The sequence below is a fragment of the Oryzias melastigma genome, linkage group LG9 (genome assembly GCF_002922805.2).
Source record: "Oryzias melastigma strain HK-1 linkage group LG9, ASM292280v2, whole genome shotgun sequence".
In the NCBI taxonomy this organism is placed as follows: domain Eukaryota; kingdom Metazoa; phylum Chordata; class Actinopteri; order Beloniformes; family Adrianichthyidae; genus Oryzias; species Oryzias melastigma.
Window position 1 is genome coordinate 19,156,492 of NC_050520.1, and position 27,073 is coordinate 19,183,564.

The following is a 27,073-nucleotide window of genomic DNA, read 5'->3' on the forward strand; positions in this document are numbered from 1 at the left end:
CAACTAATTTGGCGAGAGGTCCAGTAACTCCGTCAGCTTGGTAGACCGGGGTCCGAACATGCAAAAACATTCAGACAATAATTCACTTGTCTGTTCATTTATTTAATTGCATTGTGTGTTAACCAGAAAATAACTTATTTGTCTTATTGTCTCAAAAAGTATTTCTGTCATTGATTTTTGTACAGAAATACTTAAATATACATAACTACATTGAAAAGTAAAGATTTCGCATAAACTTGCTTCCCTGTAGTGCAATATGTGTGATCTTTCCCAAACTTTAACATTCTCCTGTATTTCACTTAAAGTGCAACAGGTTAATGAATGTACCTCAAAATACATTCATAATTATGATTCATAATTATGCAAAACTCTCTGTTTTACAACCCTTAACAGTAGGTTGTGAATAATACTAAATATTGATCACTCAAGTAATAACTGATGAGTGCAAACAACTTTATGAATATAAAGATAACCTGCAAAATAGACTGATCTCAATGTGAGAAATGAGCATGAACACTGGCAGCTAAGCTCTTAAATCTCAGAATGAAATCAGTCAGTGATGTTAACAGAGAAGGCCGATTCACAACTGGAGGTAGAACATTGTTAATGTGTTCAATGACACTTTGATGAGAGAAGGGAAACTTCTCCTTTGGTAGAAAACAAGTCAGGATCAGAGGATTCCCCATAGCAAAGCAAAATTGAAGATGAGATCTCCTTTCTGTCTCATTTACGTCTCCTAGACATGAATGAGAACTGTTTGATACAAAACAGGTTTTCTCACTCTTCTCGGATGTTTCTCCTGAGAAATAAGTCTAACAGTGAGCATTGTCTGAGATCTCAAAATTCTCTCACAACTGTGTCTTCTTCAGATCTCAGTTAAGAGAAAGATGAGATGTATTTCAGCGTTCTCAAGTATGTCTCAATTTGTTCTTTTTGCTTTCTCAGCTCTGTCTCAGAGAACTATGCATTGTGACTGGGATGGACTGGGAAGTTTACCAAACATTAAGAGTTGATCAATAAATGCACCTTTTCTTTATAAACCAGGAAGTTAAAAATATAAAATATCAAAGACATTAATTCTAAATTTATTTAAAATGTTGTGATTAAGGATTCTTTCAAAATTTCTTTGAGGACATACAAAGTCAAGAAACAGAGACACAATACTCTTCTATATTTATTTTAAAATTTCTAAGTGTATCTTTATCTGGGTGAGCTTGATGTAATTTTTTTTTAATAAAACGTATTTTATCAACAAACATGTATGTAAATGTAATTTATCTTAAAAAAATTTTCAAGAAAAGATCCCTGGCAGGAAAAAAAAACATGGTGATGTCACTTCCGCCGCACTGCTAGCAGCAGCGTCTCGTGCCATCTGTCGGTCACATCATGTACTTCCTGAACGGAACCCACAGAAACTTTAATTTATGATTAAAAAAAACTAATACATTTACCAAAATAAATGTTTAATTGGAGGTGGGGAAAATAGCAAAATTAAGTTAGGGTAAGTAGACTTTTATCACTAACATGATACACTACGAAAAACCACGTTATTAACCTTAAAACCAATCACGAAAAAGACAAAATACATAAAAAAGAAGTGTTTTGGAACAAATTGTACTATTTTTACGGGAAAACATACTAAAAGTTCAATAATATGAGGATAAATGTCCTCGGCTCGAGTGAATCTTGCAATAGTTTTGTGCGGTGTTTTTGACATGTGTTCCAGTGTCCAGAACGAAATTATTTTGTATATATTATTATTTTTATATTTATTATTTATATTTTATTAGTTATTAAACTTACTGTACTGGTCGGATTGAACATCCTGAATCGGCAGGCAGTTGGGGTCGATCTTAGACACAGCCTCGATTTCACGTGGGCGTGGCCTTAACAGCAATATTTTGCTAGTTAAAACTTTAAGCCGTTTATTTGCTTCACTTTAACTATATACGTATGTACTTCGACGAAGAATTCAATCGACTGTGTGGGTAGCGTAGTGAAGCGTTTTATGCTTTCCGTTAACATTTATTTGGTGTAAAAGTTGCTTGTTTTTAGCATACGAGTTGCTAAAGCTAACTTGCTAGCTAGTTGGTTAGCGGTGACCACAGCTTTCAACTAATCATTGATTCATTTTCTCCGCCATTAAAAACATGCAGCCTTTGAGTTAAGGATTTCGTAAATTCATTTTTTCGGTACCTAAAACAAGGATGTTGCGAGCAGAGGACGCCCCTGCGTATAGATGAGAACTGACCCGGTTGGATGAGTTGGCGAAAATGTCCTGCAAATCCACGAAGGTGGCCCCGAGTGTTGATTTTGACCACAGCTGCTCCGATAGCGTTGAATATCTGACGCTTAACTTCGGCCCGTTTGAGACTGTCCATCGATGGAGAAGACTCCCACCGTGTGATGAATTTGTTGGTGCAAGGTGAGCTTCATCTAAGAGGGAAAAAAAATCCTAAAATTGTAAATATTTACCCCTGAATCTTGTGTATGGTTGTACAGGCGCAGCAAACACACAGTTGTGGCATACAGAGATGCCATATACGTGTTTGGAGGAGATAATGGGTGAGTTCTGCTCATCAGTCAGGTGTTTTCCCCTCTCATAGACTACAGAGGGTTTATTGTTCTGTGCATCCCAACAGAAAGAACATGCTGAATGATCTGCTCCGGTTTGATGTGAAGGACTGCTCTTGGTGCCGGTAAGATAGCCACATCCTGATAAAACCCATAAACAAACTGTAAAACATGGTTTAACAAGTCCCAATAACTTGTTTCTCAGAGCTTTTACTACAGGAACCCCACCGGCACCCAGATATCACCACTCTGCCGTGGTCTATGGCAGCAGCATGTTCGTCTTTGGTAAGTTTAGTTTGAAATATTGACATCATTTGATTTCATCCACTTTATTTGACCTCCAACTCTATTTTTTTAGGGGGCTACACTGGAGATATCTACTCCAATTCCAACCTGAAAAATAAAAATGACCTTTTTGAGTACAAGTTTGCCACAGGACAGTGGACAGAATGGAAAGTGGATGGAAGGTAACACATTTATTTTTGACATTTGTACATTTATTTATGTTCTTACTATAAAATCAGAGAATTTTCATTGTTTGAGAAACATGTCTGCACAAAATCTTTTTTTTGTTTTAGCTTGCCAGTGGCCAGGTCTGCACATGGAGCCACGGTCTACAGTGATAAACTGTGGATATTTGCTGGGTATGATGGTAATGCCAGGTATGTTTAATTATTTGGGATTTTTTTTACAAATGTACACACATTTGTGTTTATTTTTAAACCCGATTGTTTTACACTTGGCTTTCTTGTGTAGACTGAACGACATGTGGACAATCAGTCTGCAGGATCGCGATCATGCCTGCTGGGAAGAGGTAAGTTACATTTCTTGTTTAACTGAAAAAGAAAGTCATTGTTAAAAGAACTCTTCTGCCATTTTTGTTTTCTTTCTGACCTTCAGATCGATCAAAGTGGCGAGATCCCGCCGTCATGCTGTAACTTCCCAGTGGCTGTATGCCGGGACAAGATGTTTGTGTTTTCGGGTCAGAGTGGAGCTAAGATCACTAATAACCTCTTTCAGTTTGAATTCAAGGGCCACATGTGAGTGCCAAAAAAACTCATTTATTTACTATTTTTTAGTTTGACACAAAGAAGCTCAGCAGTCTGTCCTCTCAGGTGGACACGTATCCCCACCGAACACTTGCTGCGAGGCTCCCCTCCACCTCCTCAGAGACGCTACGGACACACCATGGTTGCCTTTGATCGCCACTTGTATGTCTTTGGAGGTGCTGCTGACAACACTTTACCCAACGAGCTGCACTGCTATGATGTAGACTCGCAGACCTGGGAGGTCATCCAAGCTAGTCATGACAGTGAGGTATAAATACAAAGTTTTACACTGAAATATGTTGGGGAGAAAAAATTAGAAATGTTTAACAAAAATTGTAGTGTTTTTTTCATCATTTAAACATTCTTTTTAACATCTAACATTATCAAAGCTCTCTTTTTTGTGTTTGGTTAATGTTAGATTAAAGGACTTTAATGCACTTATTTTTAATTTATACAGTTTAAGGTGTCCGGGTACTTTACCTTCTTCACTCAAATTGATGCTCCTTTTTCCCTTTCCTTCTTGAATATACAAATTATTTGTAATGAAATCCCCCCTCCTACCCCTCAGATGCCCAGTGGAAGGCTCTTTCATGCTGCTGCTGTCATTCAGGATGCCATGTACATCTTTGGAGGGACTGTGGACAACAATGTTCGCAGTGGGGAGATGTACAGATTCCAGGTTTGTCTGAACGACTGATTTAATACTTTGCTCTGAATGCCTGGTGATCTAAACATCTCATGTCTCGCAGTTCTCAAGTTACCCAAAGTGCACTCTTCACGAGGATTATGGCAAACTGTGGGAGAACCGTCAGTTTTGTGATGTTGAGTTTATTCTGGGCGAGGTGGGTTTTAAACTGCAAGCTGCGGGTTAAAATGTAAAAAAAGACTGTTGGACTTTTAACACTTCATTGTTTTCTATGTGTTTGTTCACAGAGGGAAGAGAGAGTCTTGGGGCATATTGCCATAGTGACTGCAAGGTGTCAGTGGCTGCGGAAGAAAATCCTACAGGCTCAGGACAGACGAAGACGGGTCAGAATCACCCATTCAGTTTTTTTTGTTTCAGTATGAAAGAGTCTTTTTTGATATTGATTAGAGTGCTATCTGCAGGTAAAGTAAAAATATTGAATTTAAGAATTCTGAGTTTAATATGAATCGCATCTTACATACTTAAGTTAGATCATCATTCTACAAAGAATAACAGAAGATGAAGTAACTTTAGCAGTAGATGGCCGAAGCTTTCTAGTTCTGAATTGGAGTGTTAGAAAGAAAAAGTGTTGTGTAATCTGTTGTCTCACAGAGGACAAAACAGGAGAGCAGTGAAGAAAGTGATGAGGGAGCAGCTGGAGGCCCGAGGGATATCCCAGCAGGCAATAGGCCATCGGGCACACAGCCCCTGCTGGAGGTCTTCATCAGAGAAGCAGAGGCCCAACCTTTTGAAGTCTTAATGCAGTTTCTCTACACAGACAAAATCCAGTACCCCCGTAGAGGTATTTCTCTTTGTTTCTATCGTGTATCTGAGAATCTGGATAAAGGGGAAGTAATTATTATTTTGTTCTCGCCGTGAACAGGTCATGTCCAGGATGTTCTTTTGATCATGGATGTATACAAACTGGCTCTCAGCTTCAAACTGTCCCGGCTGGAGCAGCTGTGTGTGCAGTACATCGAGGCGTCTGTGGATCTCCAGAATGTTCTGATTGTTTGTGAAAATGCCAACAAGTTGCAACTCGATCAACTCAAGGTAGAACAGACAATCTAGTTGTTGTTTTTTGTCTCACCTTCTTTTGCAGAAATTTTTTTTTTCTTGTTCAATTTTGCTAAATTAAGCTTTTTTTAACTAGCGTTTGATGGGTTTATGGTACTTCTTTAAAATGTGAGACCGTTATTGTCTAATTTAACGTCTTTTTGTTGTTTTACGCAGGAACACTGTCTGAATTTTGTGGTGAAGGAATCCCATTTTAATCAAGTGATCATGACAAAAGAGTTTGAGCAACTTTCCACCCCTCTGATCGTGGAGATCGTGCGACGAAAGCAGCAGCCTCCCCCCAGAATGTACTCGGATCAGCCTGTGGACATCGGGACTTCCCTGGTGCAGGACATGAAGGCTTACCTGGAGGGAGGGGGCCTGGAGTTCTGCGACATAATTTTGCTATTAGACGGGCATCCCCGGCCTGCACACAAAGCCATACTGGCAGCTCGATCCAGGTAAACGTTTTTTTTTTTTTCTTTGTCTTTTGCTCTTGAAGCTTTCAGATACTGTAATTTTGCAACATTTCAGGGTTTTATCAATTCTCTTCATGCTGTTTATTTTGCAGCTACTTTGAGGCCATGTTCCGCTCCTTCATGCCAGAAGACGGTCAAGTAAACATTTCCATTGGGGAGATGGTTCCAAGCAAACAAGCATTTGAGTCCATGCTGCGCTATATCTACTATGGCGATGTCAACATGCCTCCAGAGGACTCCTTGTATCCTTCAATATGTTGCTTTAGTAGCACTATCTCCACAAAAGAGACTGAATTCACTGTATTTTCCATACTGTAAGGTTAAAAACCTTCATATATGTTTTTTAAAATGAAAATGTGTATTTGAAAGAGTTAGAATGTTTATCAAAATGGTCATTACTTCTCAATTGAGTCAAAAATACAAAAAAAAATTAATAATTTCCTTGACCTTTAATGACAGATATCTATTTGCTGCACCGTATTACTATGGGTTTTCTAATAACAGGCTGCAAGCTTACTGTAAGCAAAACCTGGAGATGAATGTCACTGTGGAGAACGTCTTGCAGGTATTTGTTGTACCACCTGTGGGGCGGGAACACTATCTTAGATATACAACCAAAAATGAAAAAACTGTTTTCATGTTTCCCCCCTCTTTTCTCAGATTCTGGAGGCAGCAGACAAGACCCAGGCTCTGGATATGAAGAAGCACTGCCTCCACATCATTGTCCACCAGTTTATCAAGGTGGGTGGGCTTTTAGCCGGAGCCCTGGGAGTGTGCTGTCCACTCACTGCAGCTGAGCTAACCATCTAGTCCGATTGTCTTTGCGGGAAACGGAAACCTTTGGTCTCCGGGTGGACGGCCCTCCTTCTTCTGCAATGAAAAGACACTGTTTACACTTTGGGCCGGCTGTATAAGCAACTCATCACATAACAACGAAGGTCACAGTGACAAACTGATTATTGCTTATTATTTGAAGAAACAGTGACACGCTCAATTCTCACTTCATTTCACTGGAGTGTTAGCTCTGCTGTTCTGATTTTTTTGCTGTTATTATTTTTTAGATGCACCAAGAATCATCTGCTTCTTTTTTTCCTATTCTGTCTTCTTGTTTTGAGTTAAAGTGTGCTTCTTTTTTTTCTTTTTTTCATTTTGTTTTGTTCTCCTACCCTCCCAAAGGTATCCAAGCTTCCCAACCTGCGGTCCCTCAGCCAGCTGCTCTTGTTGGACATCATTGAGTCTCTTGCTGCACACATATCAGACAAACAATGTGCTGAAATGGGGTCTGATATTTAGGAGGACTTGGAATGCGAGACGTTCAAACCACCAACCTCTAGTGCACAGCATTTTCCCCATCATCATTTACCCTGCCTTGCATGTCATCTTCCCTACAGATGCCTTGTAGCCGCGCTTTGTCAGACCGGATTTCAATGAAGGAATCACATTCTAAGTAATATGCAGGTTTTATGTTTGTCTTTAGGCACACTTTTATTTCTTCAGTATTTTTCTTCTATTTGATATATACCAAACATATGTGCAATATATTGTAAATTTATAAATGGAAATTTATAAATGTTCAATGATATCTACTCAAATCTGAAATATGTGTTGTACAACAATAAATATTTAACTTCTCCAACTCTGTGAGGCTTGTTTGTATCATCTATTACAAAATAATGGAGCCAGATGTTAAAATATTTGTGCGTTTTATGGTACAACCACCCAATTTGGTTTTACCTTAGGATCCCCTCTTACATGTAAAAAAGATTTAGAAATATAAATATTTTAAACAATTCGGTTTAGTCTGCACTATTGCAAGATTTTGTGCGATAACAGCCAATATTGTTGAGACTGAGGTGAAGACACATAGAATATTTTTGTCACAATTAAGTGTATGGTGGCCATCTTTACAAATGGCGCCCATTTATGATTTTTCTTATTTTTCTTGGCTAACATGCTTTTCTGAAAGAGGGGATCCTAAAGTACATCCATGCCAAAGTTGGTGCTTGTGCCACAAAATGCACAATTTGTCTGAGATATCAACCTCAACAATAATTGCTGCCTAGTATGTAGGAAATTCCGATCATTCATCAACATTTAATTAAAAGCCAAAGTAAAGTCTCTGTCATCACAAACCCACTGGAGCATCTGACAGGTGACTTCACCCTGTGGCCCCGGCCTTATCTTTAAGCCGCCTTAAAATCAACGCTGGTTTCAAAGAATAAATAACTCTTTGGTCCCACTATAATATTTCCTTATAATGCTGATTTCCTGCATCGTGTAAAAGTTACAAGACATTTTTAGGTGAGTTTTGGTTGGAAATCATTTGTGTTTTCCACAGAATGATGCCACAAATTTGGACATGTAATTTAAACACTGCAAAAAGGCTTTAATTGTTGCACTTTCATCAAAACTGGCTGATGTGGTTTCAGTTTTCAGATCTGTAGATAAGATCTTTCAGCATTCCTTAGCAGATTCTTTTCTTTTCGGTTTTTTTTTTTACGGAACTTTGCTTAAAAAAATGCAAACGTTAGTTGATTTCCTTGGATAAATAACTATAGGCGCTGGATCATCCTAAATAAAATAACCCTTTATTTTTCTTTTTTTTTTAGATTAAATTAAATCATACAACTCTGTGAAGACAACCACTACTTTTTTAGCTATTTATACTTTGAAATCTTCTTACTGAAGATTTGAAAGCTAGCGTCATGCTAGTTAGCTAGCTGTCCTATCTAGGGAACACAGAAAGGTTAGGAGGAAAGTTTGGCTAAGCTAGTTTGGCTTTTCTGCCAGCTGGCAGTTGTACAACAAACCAGTGAAACGACAAAGAAAAGGATTCTGAGACTCACAAGGAGAGCACAAAGTGGTTTTTTATAGTTCAGACACACGAGACTCTGTGAACAACTTTCTTTTTAATGGGAATGTTTTGATTGAAAGGAGCTCCATCCTTACAAAAAACGTTTTTTTATTTAATAACCTTCAGAATGTGTCGAAAAATGAATAGAACAGTTTCTTCAGGCAAAGCCCAGTTTGATTTTTTTGCTGTGTGCGTGCATGTGTGTGTTTTAGTGTGTGCGTCTCACTCATGTTTCAGTCACTTAAGTGGACTTTTGCTCACTCACAGCCAAGTATCCCACTGGACATATCAGATTTCATGTACAAACAGAGTTCTTTGTTCATGGTGATGACATTGAACGTTCACACAAACAGAGTATTGTCATGAAAGTTTTTTTTTTTTTTTTGCCAAGGGTATTTTAATAAGGAAGCTGAAAAGCTTTCTTGCAGGTGGGATGGGCCACAGACTCAGTCTGGCTTTCTTACCTTGGTACATGCACCTGAACCGCAGACTCGCTGCACAACCGAGACAGAAGATGGTCTTTCTAACAACCAAAATGATGCAAAGGACGGCGGTCTTTGTGACATTCGGTGGCTGGATCACATCTCTGGTCACCACTTTTCTGCCCTTCTGGAAGACAATGAATTCTGACCTAAATGAAGTGGAGAACTGGTTCTCTGGACTGTGGCTCACCTGCCTCTACACCGAGGAAGTGGGGATTCAGTGTAAGGCCTACGACTCCCTCATGGGGCTGCCTATGGATCTACAGATTTCCCGAGTGCTCACGTTAATATCTGATGGTGTCGGAGCTATGGCCTTGTGCGTGGCTTTTCCAGCCCTCGAAGGAGTCAAGATGTGTGTATCACAACCCAGCACGAAGAGAAACCTCCTCATCTCTGCAGGGGTTCTGACCTTGGTGTCTGGGGTCACCACTCTAATTCCTATCTCTATTGTGGCATACACGACCGTGGTGGAGTTCTGGGATGAAGGTTTTCCTGATGTAATGCCACGGTGGGAGTACGGAGAGGCGATGTTCTCTGGATGGTTTGGAGGTCTGGGGCTGGTTATTGGGGGAATTCTGTTCTTTGTGGCTGTGTGTATGGGGGACTACGAGCAGAAACTGACCAGCCCACAGATGACGCCCAGGACAAAGCACTACCTGAAAACAGAGGTTTTATAGCTTTGCAACAAAGATCATAGCTGAGCATCCTTGATTTTTTTTTTTTTTTTTTGGTCTGGAATCATACCAGCTAGTTAATTTGTGAAATAAACCACTGTCCTGTTGTTACAAAAGGATATGATAAGAAATTCAGAAAGTTTAAAACTACGTTTTTTTAATTGTCACTTGATTAATTGCTGTTAGCTGAAATTTTCTGTAATCATTTACAAGATAAAGTAATTCAGATATTTTTTTGTGAAAACAATTTCATTTATAAATGTACACATTTACATAAAATTCAGAGAGAAGAAATCAGATTAGAGACTCACTTAAGTAACACATTACTTTATTTATTTTTTTAAAAATGTATCTTTATCTCTAGGCCACTATCAGTTCAAGGCTTTCCATGTAGTTTGTACTTTAACATTTGTGGATGTTGTTGTACACTCGATTTGTTGTTTTATCGCACTACTTGTCATTTTATTCACAATAAAGCTCAGTTTAACTGTGAAACAATGCTAAATCAATCTTATTTACTTAAAACATTTTCAACAACTCCAGATGGCTTCAGGCCTCTCCATCAGGCTTCAGATCAACATGAAAAATGGCTTTTAGGTTGACATTTGTGGGATTTTGGTGAAAAACGTCATAATCATAATTAAAAAACTAAGTTTTCTTTAAATTAAAAAAAAATAGTCATGGGGGGCTTTAAAGAATAGAGTTTGTCTTTGACTTGGTAGAATTGACTTGTTGGTAAAGAAGTCAAAGATTCAGCATAACCCTGTATTGAATCAAATCCACCACATGACAGCAGCTGTTCAAAACTAATGTTTTAATGTATTCATACCTATAATTTTTAGTCTCTAAAAATGACAAAAAATATCCAATAACCAATTACGGGATTACTGAAAGACTGAGTCAACTTTTCACTCTCAATAGAGAATGTGTTTTTATTTCACTTCAAAAGTGTAAAGGGAAAATATTGTGGCTGAACAGAAAACTCCAGGGATGTCCACATATCACAGAATGTCCTATACTGATGTCCAACTGTGAGCCCACTGTAAAGAACAGGAGCAAACAGTCTGACAAGGGTTGCATTCCACCGCTGCAGTTTTCCCGCATCCAACTATGTGTTAAAGAGGTTGTCTTGGTGGTATACAATGCTATATATATATTTTGACCTTTTGCCTTAAGGATTGGGTTTTTCTCCACTTTTTTCTGGTGCAGCCCTTCTCTTTTTACTCCTGCAGATGAAATTCCTGAGAGTCCTGTGATGTGACAGTGATGTAAGACACCCATCTCTGCACTCTGGAAGAGCCTGATCAGCTGTACTATCGTGCGCCGCCTCTCCTGGCTTCCACTCAGCTGTGCTTTTACACGTGCCTGCGCAGAAGAACCAACAAAAACACAGACTCTGCAGTGCATGTGAATGTCATCTGTCAGCACCCTGCGGGAAGACATTGTGTGTTTCTTTTTAGCAATCTGTTGTTTAACCAGATAACATGTCATGTCTTGGAATAATAAGAAGGTTTTTTTTAAGAATTGTCTGCGAAGTTTGTTATCAATATTCATAGAAACAAATCTGTAGATTATCAGGGGGTGACCTAGTTCTTATGGGACAGTTTCTGCTAGCCTGGGTGAATGGAAATATCCTGGGAGCTCATTTCTATAAGACTCAGTATACCCCTTTAATCCTGCTGCACCTTACCTCCTGACTGAAACTGGAATTACTGCAACAACTGCACTTTCACTCTTTGTCGTTCTGCTGATCACAGAGGAAGAAAGTGAGAGCTGCGCAGCTATTTGCATGGCTCTCTCTGGTTCTTGCGTGAGTCCCTGAGGTCAAAGGGAGAACTGTAAGGGTTTAGCATCAGTCAATATCCTTGCGAAAGCACGTGTGTGCGGCAGCATGCAAAGCAAGCAAGCAGGCGGCAGTGCAGTGAGTGGGCAGCCAGCTCAGGCTATGCAGTGAGGAAAGCAGCGAGTCTTTGATCCGCTCGAACTTGTAAATCTTTGACATCTGAAAGAGAAGCTGAACGATTCGAGCAGCTGAGAGAAACAGGGGGTGTCTATGCTTTGGAAAGAGAGGAGGAGTGGGAGGACGGGAGAGGGGAACGGTGAGGATTCATGCTGTGTTAGCATCCCCTCAGCAACTCCATCAATACTGCATACAGCTGAGGAGCTGACAAAGGTCCCGCATGCTGCAGTTTCAGGCTCGGACAGAGAGTGACTCCAACAACCGGACGGCTCAGAGGGGGGCTCCAGGAGAGGCAGAGCACACATTCACAGGAGATTCTGCCTCACCAGAGAGAACAGAAAAAGAAGGAACAAACTGTGTGGAAATACTTCAACAAAGACAACTGAGAGAGAGGGACTTAAGCAAATATGCTACCATGCTCTGGAGGGGAACCTGAGCACCCGGGAGCCTGACAGGATCTGAGCGCACCTGCTCCACGCACACCGGTGAGCTGCTTTATTCCCCTACAGCCATGGACATGCTTTGTTTTATTATCTGATTCTCACACAGGGCTTGTAAAGAAGTTTGAGTTCTGGATCTCACTGTGAAAACAGCCGAAATTAGAAATTAACAACCAATTTATCCTTAAAACTAAAACAAAACATCTAAATAAGAAGAATATCATGGCTGTTTTTGTTCTGGTTTTGTCTATCACTTTGTGTATTTGTGTTTATGTGTGTGTTTGCTAATAAACTGGAAGAAAGCAGACTGTTACTTGGTAGCACAGCTCTACTGCAGGGGTGTAAACCCTTTTCTTAATCTCAATTCTACTTTTCCATGACATCACGGAGAGGTTATCAAGCAGCAAAAAAATGACCTGATTCCCTGCAACCTTTCTTTCCTCTTCACAGGAAATGTAAATAATTAATTCAGAGGCTCAGATCAACTTGATGTCTAAATAAATGCAAAGTCAGAACTTTGTCATGAACCTGCAAAATTGGGGATGGATTTAGAATTGTTTTGTAGTTCTAGTGTTGTGATTTATTGTCAACACGGCTGGTTTTGTTTTTGAATTCCTCCCAAAGCTTAACGGTGACCTCTGTAATCTGGTGAAAATATGGCTCACATCACAGGAACTTTACTACATATCGTTCTTATTTTTAAAGGGTGCCATTCATATTTGTCAAGGGGACATGCTGTTTGGGGTGTAATGCCACCCCTGCCATTCAGCCCCAAGCCAATGAAGAAAAAATAGTTAACTTCCGGCAAACTTTGTAGCCTACGTTTCTTAGAACAAATACTCTGTGAAACATCTAATAGGCTTTAAACAAGGCGTGTGGCTGCCATATTATCTTTTGCAGATGAATACAAAAGTTTAAAGGTGTCAGAAGCTCCTTTTTCTGGGCCTCTTAAGGCTTGATTAACAAAACAACAAAGATATTTAGGGTGATTTTTTACAATTATAGGATAATTTCTCAGGTTTTCACTGGAGCAATGTGTAGATTTTAACAGACAGAGACGTAGTCATATGTTGTACAAGGCAGTTCCTGCCAAGCAACTCTGAAAAATAATTCATCCTCTAAAACCGGGGTTGTTTGGAGCTAAATTCTACATCTTGTTTCAGTTAAGCTCTGATGCTTTTATTTTGGAAATACTGCAACGTGATGTACAACAGAGTTGAAGAAGAAGCCTGACCGCTTGAGATGGAGATGGATGTGACCTTTAGAGGGCAGCCGCTCCACTAACAGCCTGTTTACTCTCCTCACCCCCAACCAGGGGGTTTGCTAATTCGTCCCTCCAACATTCCAGTAAGCGGTATTACATTCGTAGTGAAACTGACAGCTTGTTTGCTGGCAGGATTATTAGCACTGCTTGGGGACAGGCCCAGCGGTAAAGGAGAAGGATCTGCGTCATATGTTGTGAGGACCAAATCTGCTTAACCTACTTCAGTTTTGGACAAAATATCTTGGGGTGTGAATGCTCCAATATGTTGCTCATCAAAATTTCAGCGCTGACAAAATATTAAAGGACAAAAGTCTAAGTTTTTAGGGCTCAGATTTTCACTTGAGGAAGGAATTTAGGAACACTCACAATACTGAATTCTAAGAAAGATATATATAAATGAAAATCCTCGTCACAAGAGTTCTGGGAAACAGGATAAGGTGCCAACAAAGGAAATGGAGAACAGTCAATGTGGAAACTTTTAGATAAGAAGAATGAAGTAAAAACAATAGACAAAATAGTGAAAATGAACAATTTTATTTGTTTTTAATTTTTAATATTGAAGAAATTCCTTTCCTGGCGTTTGAACTTTGAATTTAAACCAACTTGAATGTTACAACTGATATGAAAGAAGTCTCACAATTATAGAATCGGCTTGTGACAGTCTGAAAGTCTCAAAATTTTACTCCTGAATATAGAAGAAAGAATGTATTAATTGAAATGACCCCAAAAAAATCAACTTTCCTTAAAAAATTATACATATAATTGCACATTATTACTCTTAAACAATGAAAATCAATGCAAAGTGACAAAACTCTTCTTATTAAAAAAAATGTTTTAAAATAAAGTCCATTCAGCACTGAACTCTTTTTTCCTGAATTTCAAGAACTTATGCTCAGAATACCAAGTAGTCTTTGGTTTTATCATAAAGTGCAATACACCACAGTAATTGGCAAACCTCAGACTCACAGCAGCCAGTGCTGCCATGACCCACCGACTACAGTCAGTGTGTGAAATACCCGAGCTGGCAGAACTGTAAGGCCAATGTAGCAACAAAACAACAAGGAGGGGGGGATTTTGAAACTCAAGGGGCCCCTGCTTCCCCTTAAAGCACAGTGTGACAAGAAAGTTAATAGGTGTTCGAGTGCTGTTAATGCCTAACAGTTTCCCATGCAACATGTAGAAGCAAAGGGAGGAACTGTGGGGAAATGTTCCCAATTAGCATAATTGCTTCTTTTTAGCAGATGCTAATATGTCACTTTGACAACCATAATGTAATATTCAGCCAAGAATTCAAAATTCAGACCTATTATACAAAGAAAGTATTTTTTCTGTTACTCTTGTTTCACTTAAAAAGATGAGAGAGATCTGTCAAGTTCATCATAGATACACATCAACTATAAGAGACTTAATGTAAAATCCAGGAAATCACAGAATATGATTGTTAAATAATTTATTTGTTGAATAGTGCAGAAAATAAGTAGTTCTCACAAACCTGCAAAAATTCTGACCCTCACAGACGTGTTACTTCTTTAACGAGCTCTTCTATCCCTCACTTATTACCTGTATTAATAGCACCTGTTTGAACAAGACACTTGTCTACATCTTGATGTAATCATACTGCAACGTCTGCATCATGGTGAACATAGATCTAGATGAGGGTTGAGAGAATAGCATGTGATCAGATGAGACCAAAATGGAACTCTTTAGCTTTGTTTCCACTGAGCGATCCGGTGTGGTCCGGTCTGGTAAGGAGTGGTACGGTACGGTCCAGTTTATTGCATGGTGTAGACTGCTAGCGTTCATTGCGTCATTGTACTTTAACGACTAGAAAATCAACAACAATGGAGGTCATTCAGCAGCTTGTCTTTTTCTTGCTTTACGTTTTGTACATTGCGTATAACAGGAAGTTAATGATGTTTGAAAGAAGATTGCGAGCGGTTAAGAAGTATACTGATGTACAGAGGAAAATGGAAATGCTAGCTTAGCGCTGTATTGGCGCTTTCTAATGTTGTCATCACTTTCTGGCAATCAACGGATGGCAGCAGCTGCTCCGCCCCAGCTGTCCCGTTCTATTGTTCTATTGTTCTATACACCTTCAATGGATGGGGGCCCTCAAGAGGTACGGTTTGGTACTGTTTTATGGGTCCATTTTACAATGGAAACGCTCAAAATAGTGGACCGGACCGCAAGGCTTTAGATATAAATGCCATGCTTGAAGGGAGTAGAATGTTTTTTCTGTTGCTGTTACTGTTTTTCTTCATAATGAACAGGATAACGGATCCATATTTGGAAAGGATACATTTCCATTTACAATTAAATTTCAAGCAAAAATTCTCTCACATCAGTGAGAGCATTGAGTATGAAATGTTGCTAAATCTTCTGGAATGACAATTATCCCAAATACACATTGCCCAAGCAATGAAGGAGTACATAAAAAGTATTTTAGTCTCTGGACTGTGGATGAAGTTGAAATTCTGTGTTTTTCAACAACAGCCCCCAAAACACCTCAGCTCTTGAGAAGATCTGCATGGATGAATGGACCAAAATAGCAAATAACAGTGTGTTCAAATGTGGTAACCTGGGTAACATTTCTGATTACTGAGGTGAACTTCAGTTTTTGATCAAATATTTGTTTTCTGCTCAATTATACAAATAAATATTTAAAAAAAATCAAACAATATAATCAGGTTTATTACAATGTCTGTCACAACTGAAGTGTATCTTTGATGAGCATTACAGACCTCTTCTATTTAGGTGGGGCCATTTACAGAACTAATGAATACTTTTTGGATTCAGGAAAATGTAAAAAAAAACATTCATAAATCTAAACATTAAAAAATGTTCATTATTTTTTCATTTACTTAATTCATCCTCTGATCATGCAGGTTATGTGGTGTTGCTGACTTGTGCAATGGCCATCCTGGACCTGCAGGTTCTGATTCCACTAGTTCTGTCTTACTGTTCCCTCCCCACCAAGCACCTGGGCCCCAGGCTCTGACCACGCCCCAGCCCCTTCCCCCTCCTTCCCTCCCTCACCCCTGGCATCCCTCATTCCTGGGCCCACCATGGGAGGATGCTTCTCCAAACCCAAAGCAGGTGAGCAGCATTCTGTCCCGATCCAATCAGGGATGGACTGACTTTTTCTCACCTTGAGGATAAACACATTGAATGGGTTGATGAATGTCGATTTCTCCAGATTCAATGAAAAATACAATATATGCAAATAAAAATCAGGATTACATCATATAAACATATATTATATCAAGGATTTGCTGGTTCTAATCAAGTAAACATTGGCAAGATTGCTTGATTACACTACAATTATAGATCATAATGTAGTTCCTAAAAATATATATTTTTTCATTTTGAAAAGGGGTGCATTTAAGAATTTTCATTCACCTAAGACAGTTAAAAATTACTGAGACAGATGGCCATGACACTTTACCGTTTTTATCCTTTTGAAATAGATCTAATGTGAGTTTGGGGATGCTGGGAAAATCAAAGTACTTGAAGAAAACCCACACAAGCTCAGAGACAGAGAACATGCAAATCAAACAGCTACCCCAGAGTCCTGCTCCACACATCCACTCTCTTGTTTGCAGTTCAGTGTTTTGTGTGGGAGGAATTTAAATGTGCTCTCTTCAGTCAAGAGGATTACATACTGAGACACTAATATGTATTGAAATTGTGCAGCTTGTATAGGCAGCATTATTGTATTAAAATGGAGAAGAGAGAACACATTCCATTACACATTTAGCTGAGTAAAGACCTAACACCTCACTGTGTAATACACAGAACAGCAGGACAAAGGAGGCAGCAATTGACTGTTTCTTACTAAAAATGAGAGAAGTTGTTATTTTAAACTATATTTCTGCATCAGATTGCAACTTAAAGACATATAAACCAGCATTTTGGGTCAAAAAGATAGTTCTACTATTGAACGCTTACAGAACCCATTGCAGAAAATTGCTTCGTAGAGTGTCAGTGGGAGGAAATTGGCAGCATTTGCAGATCTATGAAATGCTCTGAAGAAATTGATTCATTTGCATGAGAATGTGAGGCTGGTTACAAATACAAGAAAGTGAACAACTGAACATTTAGCACTTGAAGGAAACACAACACATTATAATTAAGACGTTTTCACTTTTACCCACATTTATGAACATTTTTCAACATACCACAAGTACAGCCATAGCTCATTCTGATTGCGAGATGTCAAACTGCAGCATCTGGAATTCACTTCAGGCACAGGACGTTTCCTCGCTCCCTTCTCCTGCAATTTCTCTCACTATTATGATTTTCCATTGATTTTAATTAAGACTTGCTCAGCAGGAGAAAATTCCAGCCAGATTACTGTGTAAGCACCGGATGATCAGCACATTTTTCCAGCCGAACAGATAAAGCCTGCTGCAGTGAAAAAGGGAGTTACACAAGCTTTTCCTAATGGGGCAAATATATAAGCAACAGCTGAATTTCACACATGGTTAAAAAACTGAAACAAACATGAATGAATTATGGAACTGAATCTGCCTGTAAATCTAAAGGTTGTATTTATGAAAATGAGGACAGCAGCAATCTATCAAAATCATATTTTTCAACCTAAGTCTGAGATGAAGATCAATATAGTTTGGGAATTTAGTGTCAAGGTGTCCAGATTCATTCTCATGCCCAAAGAAAAGAACGTGCTGCTGACCTTCAAAATGAGGGAGCTAATTTCTTTAATAAATTATGCTTTTGAATGTATCCAAAATAAAATTGGAAACAAATGCATAGAACAGTGTTTTTCAAACTTTTTTGAGACAAAACCTAAAAAGTACACAGCAACCGAAAATATAAAAAAGAGAGTCTGTATCAATGATGTTTCTCCAAGATATCATGTGTATTTTTTGTGATAGCTGTAATAGTTTTATCAGTATTTTATTCTAAGTAAAAAATGTAATAAGTAAAATCAATTGTGGCCCTACGATGGCGACCTCTCCAGGGTGTACCCTTCGTTCACCCAACAGTAGCTGAGTTAGGCTCTGGCAGTTCTGTGACCCCAGAAGAGATAAAACGGGTTTGGAAAATTGATGGATGGTTATTTAAACTTTACTTCACTTTTTTCAAGTGCTAGAAGTCTGAAAATGAATTTGTCCATTACAGACATTTTCAGAAAACAGCTGTTTCAGCAAGCCAGCTATCTATGGCTGTTAGTAATTTATTTGTGTTCCAACACAAACCTTGAATATCCTAACCTAGACAGTAGCTATTTTTTCCATTATAAGTGAGATTTTTTTGTACAATCTGACAAGATGCATCAGTTAAAGCTGCACACTTTTTTTTCCTTTAATGCTCCAATGTATGAAAATACAGTAATTTAAATAATTTTAAGGGACTTTGTCAACTTTCTATCTTTCCTTAGTACTTTATAATACCTATAGATAAACTTTTTTTTTTTTTAAATCAATAAGTTCGTGTTTGCGTTTTGTTTTTCAGTTATGGGACTCATTTTTAAACATCTATTTTTAAATGCACTTTTCTTTATGATAAGCGTTGATGCAGTAAAGAACATAAAGCTTGTTTGAAAAGATAACGAAATATAATTTATGAAAATCCATCAATAGTGACATTGCAAAGTTTAAATTCCTGTTTTCTTGTGTGTTTCTTCGGGATAACCAACCTCATTATTTACATTGTTTCCATTTTTGTTGTTTAGTTGAAGTTAAAGTGGAACTCTCACTACTGGAAAAAGAAAAAGAGGTGGACGGCTTGTCGCCAAACGGCAAAGCGAGTCCTTTTGCCGACTGTCGACCAAACGGGGCGCTGGGACACGGGTCCGAGGACGACTCGGGCCTTCTCCCACTCAACCTCAAAACACGGGACTATGTGGAGGCCTCCGTTTGTCATGTTAAAGATCTGGAAAATGGACAGTAAGAAATAAGATCAATTTGTAAATGTTACCAAACTATATACACAAAAAATGCTTTAACAAATGACTTGCAGGTTCAGGAAGTAATATTTATTTTTGAATTAAATCAAATGAAAACCAACAGAAGGTGGTTTAATGGTGGTACATAAGTGGCCTTATGATCATTAAGGTATGGTAGGAATCAAACATTAAAAACTTCAGATTTTTTATATGAGGCATCCATTACATCACACTGTTAATGTTTTTCTTTTTTTTAAGGAGTGTAAAAAATGTAATGTAATGAAAGTAAAGTAAAAATGTCTGCTTGCTTCTTCTATCCATAGAGTTAATTAAAAATATGTAGCAGACAGGTGTAGCTAATCAACTTTGATTAAATGATGGGGAAATTTGCAGGTCTGAATAATTTGTGTGAGCCAACATGGAGTCATGTTGTTGTTTGGCATTCTGTTTCATATTGGCTGCAAGAATTAGGTTTTATCAGCGACACATGCTGCTTTTCAAATCATATTCTCTGGCAAAAAAAAAAAAACATATTTCCTGAAAACCATTTGTGGTTCTTTAAAGGAGAATTCACTTTTAAATAAGTCAGTCTGCAGTACAAATCTGTGAGGCAAAAAATGCATCCAGTAAATAAAAACATTAACAATTAACCCAAATATTTTACCTATGTAAACCTTTTTCATCACCTCAGACAAATGTATGCATAGCATAAAAATATACTTTACTGTTGCACGTTTGGACTAAGCCAATTTAAATAATTTCTAACAAGCAAACATGGTTTTAGTTCCTGCACATGAACTTGTAAGACCTGAGATATATTTTTTCATTCACAGATTTTAAAAAAATATATGTATTTTGATACATTTCAAATTAATTCAATCGTTGTCTCAGCGGGCTTCACACAGGTAATTGTCCAAAAGCATAAAATCCATCATAAAATATAAACAACAGCTGGTTACTAAACTAAACAGACTAGAAAAAACATAAAAAAAATTAAATTAAAAAAAAAATTTTGCGCACATTTTTTTAAAATAAAAAATAAAAAAGGCAGAGCAGTTAAACAAAATAAAGCTAGTTGCTTTTGTTTCCTTTTGCCCTGTCAGGATGCGGGAGGTCGATCTGGGAAGCGGCAGAGCTCTGCTGATCAAAGAACATGGGGAGTTCTTTGCTATGGGCCACAAGTGTCCCCACTATGGGGCACCTTTGGTCAAAGGTGAGTGGAATGTGCTCACTTAGGATTAAATAATGTTTTATTAACATGTTACATAGCGTTCTTACCCAATGTTTGTCCAGGTGTGCTGTCAAAAGGACACGTGCGATGTCCCTGGCACGGCGCCTGTTTTAATGTCACAACAGGAGACATTGAGGATTTTCCTGGTCTGGATAGTCTCCCCGTCTTCCAGGTGAACCTCTCCTCTGTAGTCCTGTCTGATATCATATTCTCTGCCTGGTGTTTTTCTTTTTTTGTAGTTTTAAATCATAAACGTGGCTCTGATCTGTTTTTTCTAGGTCAGAGTTGAGAAGGAGAAGGTCATTATTCGTGCTAACAAGCAGGTACAAAAAATGTGGATAATTCACATTTTAAAGATGAAGATGTGCCTCAAAACAAACTGAACTCTTTCTTTAAACATTATTTTAGGCTCTTCAATCACAGAAAAGATCAAAACCAATGGCAAGATGTTCATCTGTTATTCACTCCAGCGCAGGTTTCAGCCATGTTCTCATCATTGGCTCAGGTTGGTGAATTCTAGTTTTCCCTCCTTTTCTGGAACATCTGTTTTAGTGAAGTTGGGGTTTTTGTGGGCAGGACCGGCAGCTCTGGTGTGTGCAGAGACTCTGAGGCAGGAGGGCTTCACTGATCGCATTGTCATGTGCACCATGGACAGACATCCTCCTTATGACAGACCTAAACTGAGTAAGGTTTGTACACAGATCTCAATCACATCTACTAGAAACATTACAGTTTGTTAGGAAGGTTGCAGAGCAGAACACAGATGTGCTGCAGAAGGTTGAACATGGAGAAATAATAAAATTGGTGAGAATTTGTACTTATTATGGTTATTTTTCTGTTATTGTGGTTGTAAATATTACCAAAAAATATCCTCTTTAGAGTCAATTAATGTAATATCATGAATGAGAAGAGAAGATTGATGGATTCTTACCTTTTAGTCCTTAGAAAGCACAGCGGAACAGCTGAGGCTGCGCTCTGTGGACTTCCTGCAGGACCATGACATTGAATTGCTCACAGAGAAAGAGGTGAGAGAGGGGAAGTTTCATATCTACTTTCTTTGATGAAGATCCAATATTAATGGCTCTACAAATTGGTAATTTGGTTACAGGTTGCAGCAGTAGATGTGAAGACTCGAACTGTGACCTTTGAGGACGGCTTAAAGATGGAGTACAGGAAACTCTTTATTGCTACAGGAAGCAAGTATGAGATAAGATTTGAACTGTGTTATAATTATGAAAGAATGAAAAAGGCATATATTAATGTGTGATTTCTTTCATGCTATGGCTGAATAGACCAAAACCGATGAACTATAAGGGCAAAGAGGTCAAGAACGTGTTCCACCTCCAGACGCCTGAAGATGCAAACAGCATAGCCAGGCTAGCCAACAACAAGAATGCAGTGATTGTAGGAACATCATTTGTTGGTGAGACAATCACACATTTGTTAATAAAAACGACTATTTGGGATTGTTTAAAGACCCACTCCAATGCAAATTGTGCTTGTGGTGTTTTTCTCATGATGGAGGAAACTTATTTAGAAAATTAAGCTCAAATTTGTATTTATTTATTCAAATCTTTGTAAAATCATGAATAGATACAAAAATGCAGTTGGAAAAAACTTGTAAATGTGACGGCAAGCTCCCTGCTCCACTCCATTCTGAATCCACTTGCGGACAAATAGATCCATATTTGTCTTCGATTTCCTCATCTGAGATGGAATCTGGCTCAAAACTATGGTTAGATAGCACCTTTATTGGTCGCTATTTTTAGTTGCAATAGTCATGTTAGGTTGGAGGTGTGAGGGGCTGCAAACTAGCGGGAGAGAGAGTAAACAATTGCATGATGGGAAAGGGTCGGACGCCAATGCCTCACGACTCAAAGGCAAATTTCTCATTAACTTCTTCCACTCTTTCGAAACTATGTCTTGGAAAACGACACTGGTAATTTGATTCTTGGCAAAAAACATCATACCGTAAGTAAAAACCTCTGGGAGAACTTTAAAAAACAATTTAAATCAGGTGTTACGTGTTTGATAGCAACTTTTTAAAATCATAGATTCATATTTTAAAATCAGCACATAGGGATATATCGCGAGAGGCAACTTTGATCCTCAATTTTGTAAAGAGCAGAAAAAGTGAAAATAAGAAAGATGTAATTTTCTTAAATATATTTTTTTACATTTTAAAAATTGCATTCATTTTTAATTTTAATAATGAGACAGTTTATTGTTGTCGTTCTTGACTAAATATATCCATAAACTATGTTATTAAATGGTTCAATGAAAATGTCCATAAGTCTAAATTGAGCATTTAATTATTTTTATTTATTTATTGCTGTGTCGGCAGGTATGGAGGTGGCTGCAGCTCTGACTGACAAGGCCCACTCAGTGTCTGTCATTGGCATCGAGTCCCTGCCTTTTAAAAAAGCTCTTGGAGAAAAAGTCGGCAAAGTCATAATGAAGGTAAAACCCCTCCCAAAGGAGCATTGCTTTGTGTAATGTAGAGCATCAAACACTTCAAGACTGCTGAGATCAGCATTTTCCTGGGAAAATAAGCTTATCGTTAAAATGCAAATTAGTTCAATAGAGCGGGGAGGGGTTGCAGCCCTTTCTTAGGGAAGCAGACGATCACTGAGGCGGATTATGAACTTTGCAGTTTAAGATTTCCTGCTTTGTCTTTGCAGCTGTTTGAGGCCAACAGAGTGAAGTTCTACATGCTGAACGAGGTGTCAGAGATGATTGGCCATCATGGACAGGTATTCAGAAAGTGAGAGAAGCAACATCATATGATGCTTGGTCACAGAGAGTTTTATTATAAGAGAATACAAATTTTCTTAAATAACTGAACAGAAAACCCTGACATAAGATCAGAGTCTGGATGCTAAAGGTGTGCATGGCTTGAATGATGATTGATGAGAGGTCAAAGTAAGAGGAGAGACGAGCAGTGGTGACATTTAAAGATGACAGGGGAGCTGAGCGATTGGTTGGGATGTTTCTGGCTGAGAGCAAGGAGGATGATTACAAATCAAGGCGGGATGTCAGCGTGGGAAAGAGGAAGTAACAATATAGCAGTGAACTTATCTTCCTCAGTGTACCACTCAAAAGTGTGAATTGTAATAGAAAATATGGCAAAAAACAGTGTAGTGTCAGCATGAAAGCTTTCAGTTTATTGATTTAGATAGTAGTAAATGTGTTTTTTCTTTATGTACGCAGCTGAAAGAGGTTGTTTTGAAGAGTGGGAAAGTCCTCCGAGCAGATGTGTGTGTCATAGGAGCAGGTGATTTTCAAAACACAACAATAGTTGCATCACATTTTTGGGGGGGTTCCATATTTAACCAGGGAATGCATCTCTTCTTCTGCAGGTAGTGTTCCTGCGTCAGGCTTTTTGAAGCAGAGCGGCATCCACCTGGACTCTAAGGGTTTTATCACTGTAAACAAGGTGCTTTGCAAATCCAGAAACCCGAATGGAATTTTCATGTTGGTTCATTATTTTTGACTATTTTTCTTCCCGTAGATGATGCAGACAAACGTTGAAGGGGTCTTTGCTGGAGGTGATGTGGTGACGTTTCCATTCCCTCCGCGCAACAACAAGAAGGTGAACATCCCTCACTGGCAGATGGCTCATGTGCACGGTTAGTGTGTGAAAGAAAGCTCGACTTAGAGAGCAGAATAAGTCTGGTCAAACGTTCTGGGATGTGCTGACAAATGATGGCATGAACGTTTTCGGCTGTCCTCACTGACAGGCAGGGTGGCAGCTCTCAGCATGATGGGTAGAGCCGCTGAGGCCAAAACCGTGCCTTACTTCTGGTCAGCCATGTTTGGGAAGACCATTCGCTATGCAGGTAGGCAGGCTTTTATTTGGTGAAGCCTGAAAATAAATATTTTACCTAAGTGCTACACTGCCATCTAGCTGCTGAACTTACTTAAAAGACCCATTTAACCCTATTTGTTTTGTATTTTGAGGTTATGGTGATGGATTTGATGATGTCATTATACAAGGGGACCTGGATGAACTGCGATTTGTAGCATTTTATACCAGGTAACTCATTTTTACTTTATCCTGGGAGGATGTTTGTACCTGAAATTGAGTGTTCCCCTGATCTCATCTTCCTCCAGGAGTGAGGAGGTGGTTGCTGTTGCCAGCATGAACTACGATCCCATCGTATCTAGAGTTGCAGAGGTACTTGGATCTGGAAAGACCATAAAAAAGCGAGATGTGGAGTAAGTTGTTTTGTTGAAACAGAATTTTTTTTTGTGCAAGGTTTAATTGCTGTGATTTATTTCAAGTCTTGTAAAAGCATGGAAATGGTTGAACAAAGCTGTTTAAACTGTAAACTAAACACATAAAAAATCTGAAGATAGAGTCCTCATACAGCAAGAGGTTTGTCAAATCATAACACTGCACACAAGCAAAATATGCAATGAACCTTTCACTTATCAAAACATTTATTTTGACTGCATCGATTTGTCCACGAAAGTCTAAAAACCCACACAGACAGAGCAGAACCTCTTAGCTATGAGCACTGTCTCCATGAAAATTGTAATTCAGATTGAAATAGTTTATAAAATGTCTGAAATTTTAAACCAAAAGTCCCACTCCAATCATCTTTTTATCTATTTTAAAAGCATTCCCAGTGGTCTTTTTACTGTTTTTAGGCAAAATCAGAACACTTGTGTTGTAGCAGGAGTTCATTAGAAATTCACCTCCGGTGCCGAACCGTTTAGAGCAAGATGCCAGTTTGTAAGATAAAAATAAAGACGTACCTGGATCCAGCCATCTACAAGTGAGAATGGATCCTAGCAGAGAGCTTATGGTTGTAGGTCCTACATAACAGTTTTTCAATCTGTATTGATTTAGTCTGCTCTAGATTCACACAAATAAAAAATAAAAAAAATACACATAATTGCAACTTTAAGCATAATTTTCTTTATATATGTCCTCCTTCATAAGAAAAATGCTACAAGAACTCTGTTTTGTCTTAAGTTATTGTGTGTATAATTAGACCAATAGTCTTTTTAGAAGCACCATTTAAAGAAATTAAAGTATCTATACTTTTACCATTTGACTGCTATTCTTCATGTTTTATATTTTTTTATTGTAATTTCCACATAATGACACAAAACAAGACAAACAGGGACCCCTGAGAGCAGCTTATAAAGATTACATTTTAGGCTTTCTTTAGCCTGCTTTGTCCTCCAGTGCAGACAGTATTCCTGATGTTTTCTTGTGCTTTTTACTTCCATTAATGCAAACACACAAAACCGAAGGATGTTAGCACGACTCGGCAAGTACGGAAAAACCATGTGCTGTTTTAACTTTTAATGATCTCCTCGTTTTGGTTGATCAACGTTAACAGCAGGCCAGCTTGTCAATAAAAGTGTCTGATTCTGTGTTGCAGGACTGGAGATATTTCTTGGTTGATTGACAAAGGCTCCCATTGACTTCACATCTACAGCTTCAAAAGGACCCAGTGGACAACACGACATGGACACCTATGGTGCTGAGATTCTGAGCAGCTATTCTATTCACACAGACACACGGAGGACACGTGGCTGTGTCTGTCGGGGGGCGGACCTTAACCTGAAACATCTCAACTTGAACATTTACATGTTATTGATGTTTCACAGCAATACTGGAATCAGCCTCTGCGCTGTAAAAGATGTATCTACCTGTATACTTTTGTTTATAAGAAAGCCAAGGAAGGCCATTGACATTTTATATAATGTAAATAACTGTAATCCTAAATGGAATGTAACAAAATAAGAGCATTTAGTTTCAACTGAATACTAAGCTATGTGTTTGCAAACAGAATTACATTTGCATGGTATAATCGAACGTACCATAAAAGATCTCGAAGCAAAGTCCACAAAGTAGGGAAGTTTGATAATACAGCCACAAAAAATACATCATTTGCAAGAAAATCGCTTTGAATGCAGCTTTAACTTTTGACTAATTGCTCAAACTTCAACATACTTCTTTATTGGTTGCCTTCTTAGCATGTTTCACTTCTGACATGAAATTATAAGCTAATTTTGGCACAAAATGTTACCATACCAAGCTATAAATATTTTTTTTTTTTATGATTGGCACCTTCATAGGGAAATGTATTGTTACTCAGGGAACTGAGGGCCCCCAGTTGTTACAATTTCACTAGATCTTCTATTTTTTCTCTTTGAAATGCTTGTAAAGTTTTAAGGCATTCAACAGATGTTTGATTATTTTCTGGAAGATCTTTGTCGAAGTCTCGACACTGAAGCTCTACAGCAAATGGAAAGGATTGTTCTTCCTCCTGAAAAGCGTCACGAGGCATTTTTGTAATTAAACCATGAAATAAAAAGTCATGCAAACACTAAATACTTACTTGTTCTCTAGATATTGTTGCAGATATAAATGATTGTGTTCAGTTCAAGAATAAATGG

General features: G+C 38.4%; 3 protein-coding genes across 4 annotated transcripts; all 3 read left to right on the plus strand.

The window, feature by feature from the left end:
* The first annotated feature begins 1,822 nt into the window (after window positions 1–1,822).
* lztr1 (leucine-zipper-like transcription regulator 1) lies at window positions 1,823–7,479 on the plus strand. Its single transcript, XM_024275896.2, has 19 exons — window positions 1,823–2,425; window positions 2,503–2,565; window positions 2,643–2,699; window positions 2,780–2,859; window positions 2,933–3,041; window positions 3,153–3,236; window positions 3,331–3,388; window positions 3,475–3,614; window positions 3,690–3,891; window positions 4,192–4,302; window positions 4,373–4,465; window positions 4,557–4,652; window positions 4,921–5,110; window positions 5,192–5,361; window positions 5,542–5,825; window positions 5,936–6,085; window positions 6,303–6,408; window positions 6,504–6,584; window positions 7,020–7,479. The coding sequence occupies exons 1-19, from the start codon at window positions 2,274–2,276 to the stop codon at window positions 7,134–7,136; spliced, it is 2,343 nt and encodes a 780-aa protein (XP_024131664.1). The 5' UTR covers window positions 1,823–2,273; the 3' UTR covers window positions 7,137–7,479.
* A 1,398-nt stretch (window positions 7,480–8,877) lies between these two features.
* On the plus strand, window positions 8,878–10,413 carry si:dkey-98f17.3 (uncharacterized protein LOC793143 homolog). Its single transcript, XM_024275986.2, has one exon. It carries the CDS (start codon window positions 9,131–9,133, stop codon window positions 9,854–9,856), a length of 726 nt encoding a protein of 241 aa, XP_024131754.2. The 5' UTR covers window positions 8,878–9,130; the 3' UTR covers window positions 9,857–10,413.
* Window positions 10,414–10,651: 238 nt separating this feature from the next.
* Window positions 10,652–27,008, plus strand: LOC112148856 (apoptosis inducing factor mitochondria associated 3). Of its 2 annotated transcripts, XM_024276235.2 has the most exons (21): window positions 10,652–12,298; window positions 16,403–16,613; window positions 19,213–19,426; window positions 20,529–20,638; window positions 20,719–20,828; window positions 20,935–20,979; window positions 21,065–21,161; window positions 21,233–21,345; window positions 21,595–21,681; window positions 21,765–21,856; window positions 21,949–22,079; window positions 23,001–23,116; window positions 23,338–23,409; window positions 23,867–23,930; window positions 24,016–24,092; window positions 24,168–24,285; window positions 24,397–24,495; window positions 24,617–24,692; window positions 24,770–24,874; window positions 25,922–25,942; window positions 26,053–27,008. In XM_024276235.2, the coding sequence occupies exons 2-21, from the start codon at window positions 16,583–16,585 to the stop codon at window positions 26,093–26,095; spliced, it is 1,821 nt and encodes a 606-aa protein (XP_024132003.1). In that variant the 5' UTR covers window positions 10,652–12,298; window positions 16,403–16,582; the 3' UTR covers window positions 26,096–27,008. The 2 variants fall into 2 exon arrangements, with proteins under 2 accessions (XP_024132003.1, XP_024132006.1); XM_024276238.2 differs by lacking the exon at window positions 25,922–25,942 and having other exon boundaries at window positions 10,654–12,298.
* The last annotated feature ends 65 nt before the right edge of the window (window positions 27,009–27,073 follow it).

Bases quoted from the DNA above. Each gene is read 5' to 3' on its own strand.
- LOC112148856 (XM_024276235.2), top strand. From the start codon at position 16,583: ATGGGAGGATGCTTCTCCAAACCCAAAGCAG. The intron at 20,639-20,718 runs GTGAGTGGAATG...ATGTTTGTCCAG, and splicing joins TGGGGCACCTTTGGTCAAAG to GTGTGCTGTCAAAAGGACAC. The intron at 22,080-23,000 runs GTGAGACAATCA...CTGTGTCGGCAG, and splicing joins TGTAGGAACATCATTTGTTG to GTATGGAGGTGGCTGCAGCT.
- si:dkey-98f17.3 (XM_024275986.2), top strand. From the start codon at position 9,131: ATGGGCCACAGACTCAGTCTGGCTTTCTTACCTTGGTACATGCACCTG.
- lztr1 (XM_024275896.2), top strand. From the start codon at position 2,274: ATGTCCTGCAAATCCACGAAGGTGGCCCCGAGTGTTGATTTTGACCAC. The intron at 2,566-2,642 runs GTGAGTTCTGCT...GCATCCCAACAG, and splicing joins GTGTTTGGAGGAGATAATGG to AAAGAACATGCTGAATGATC. The intron at 4,466-4,556 runs GTGGGTTTTAAA...GTTTGTTCACAG, and splicing joins TTGAGTTTATTCTGGGCGAG to AGGGAAGAGAGAGTCTTGGG.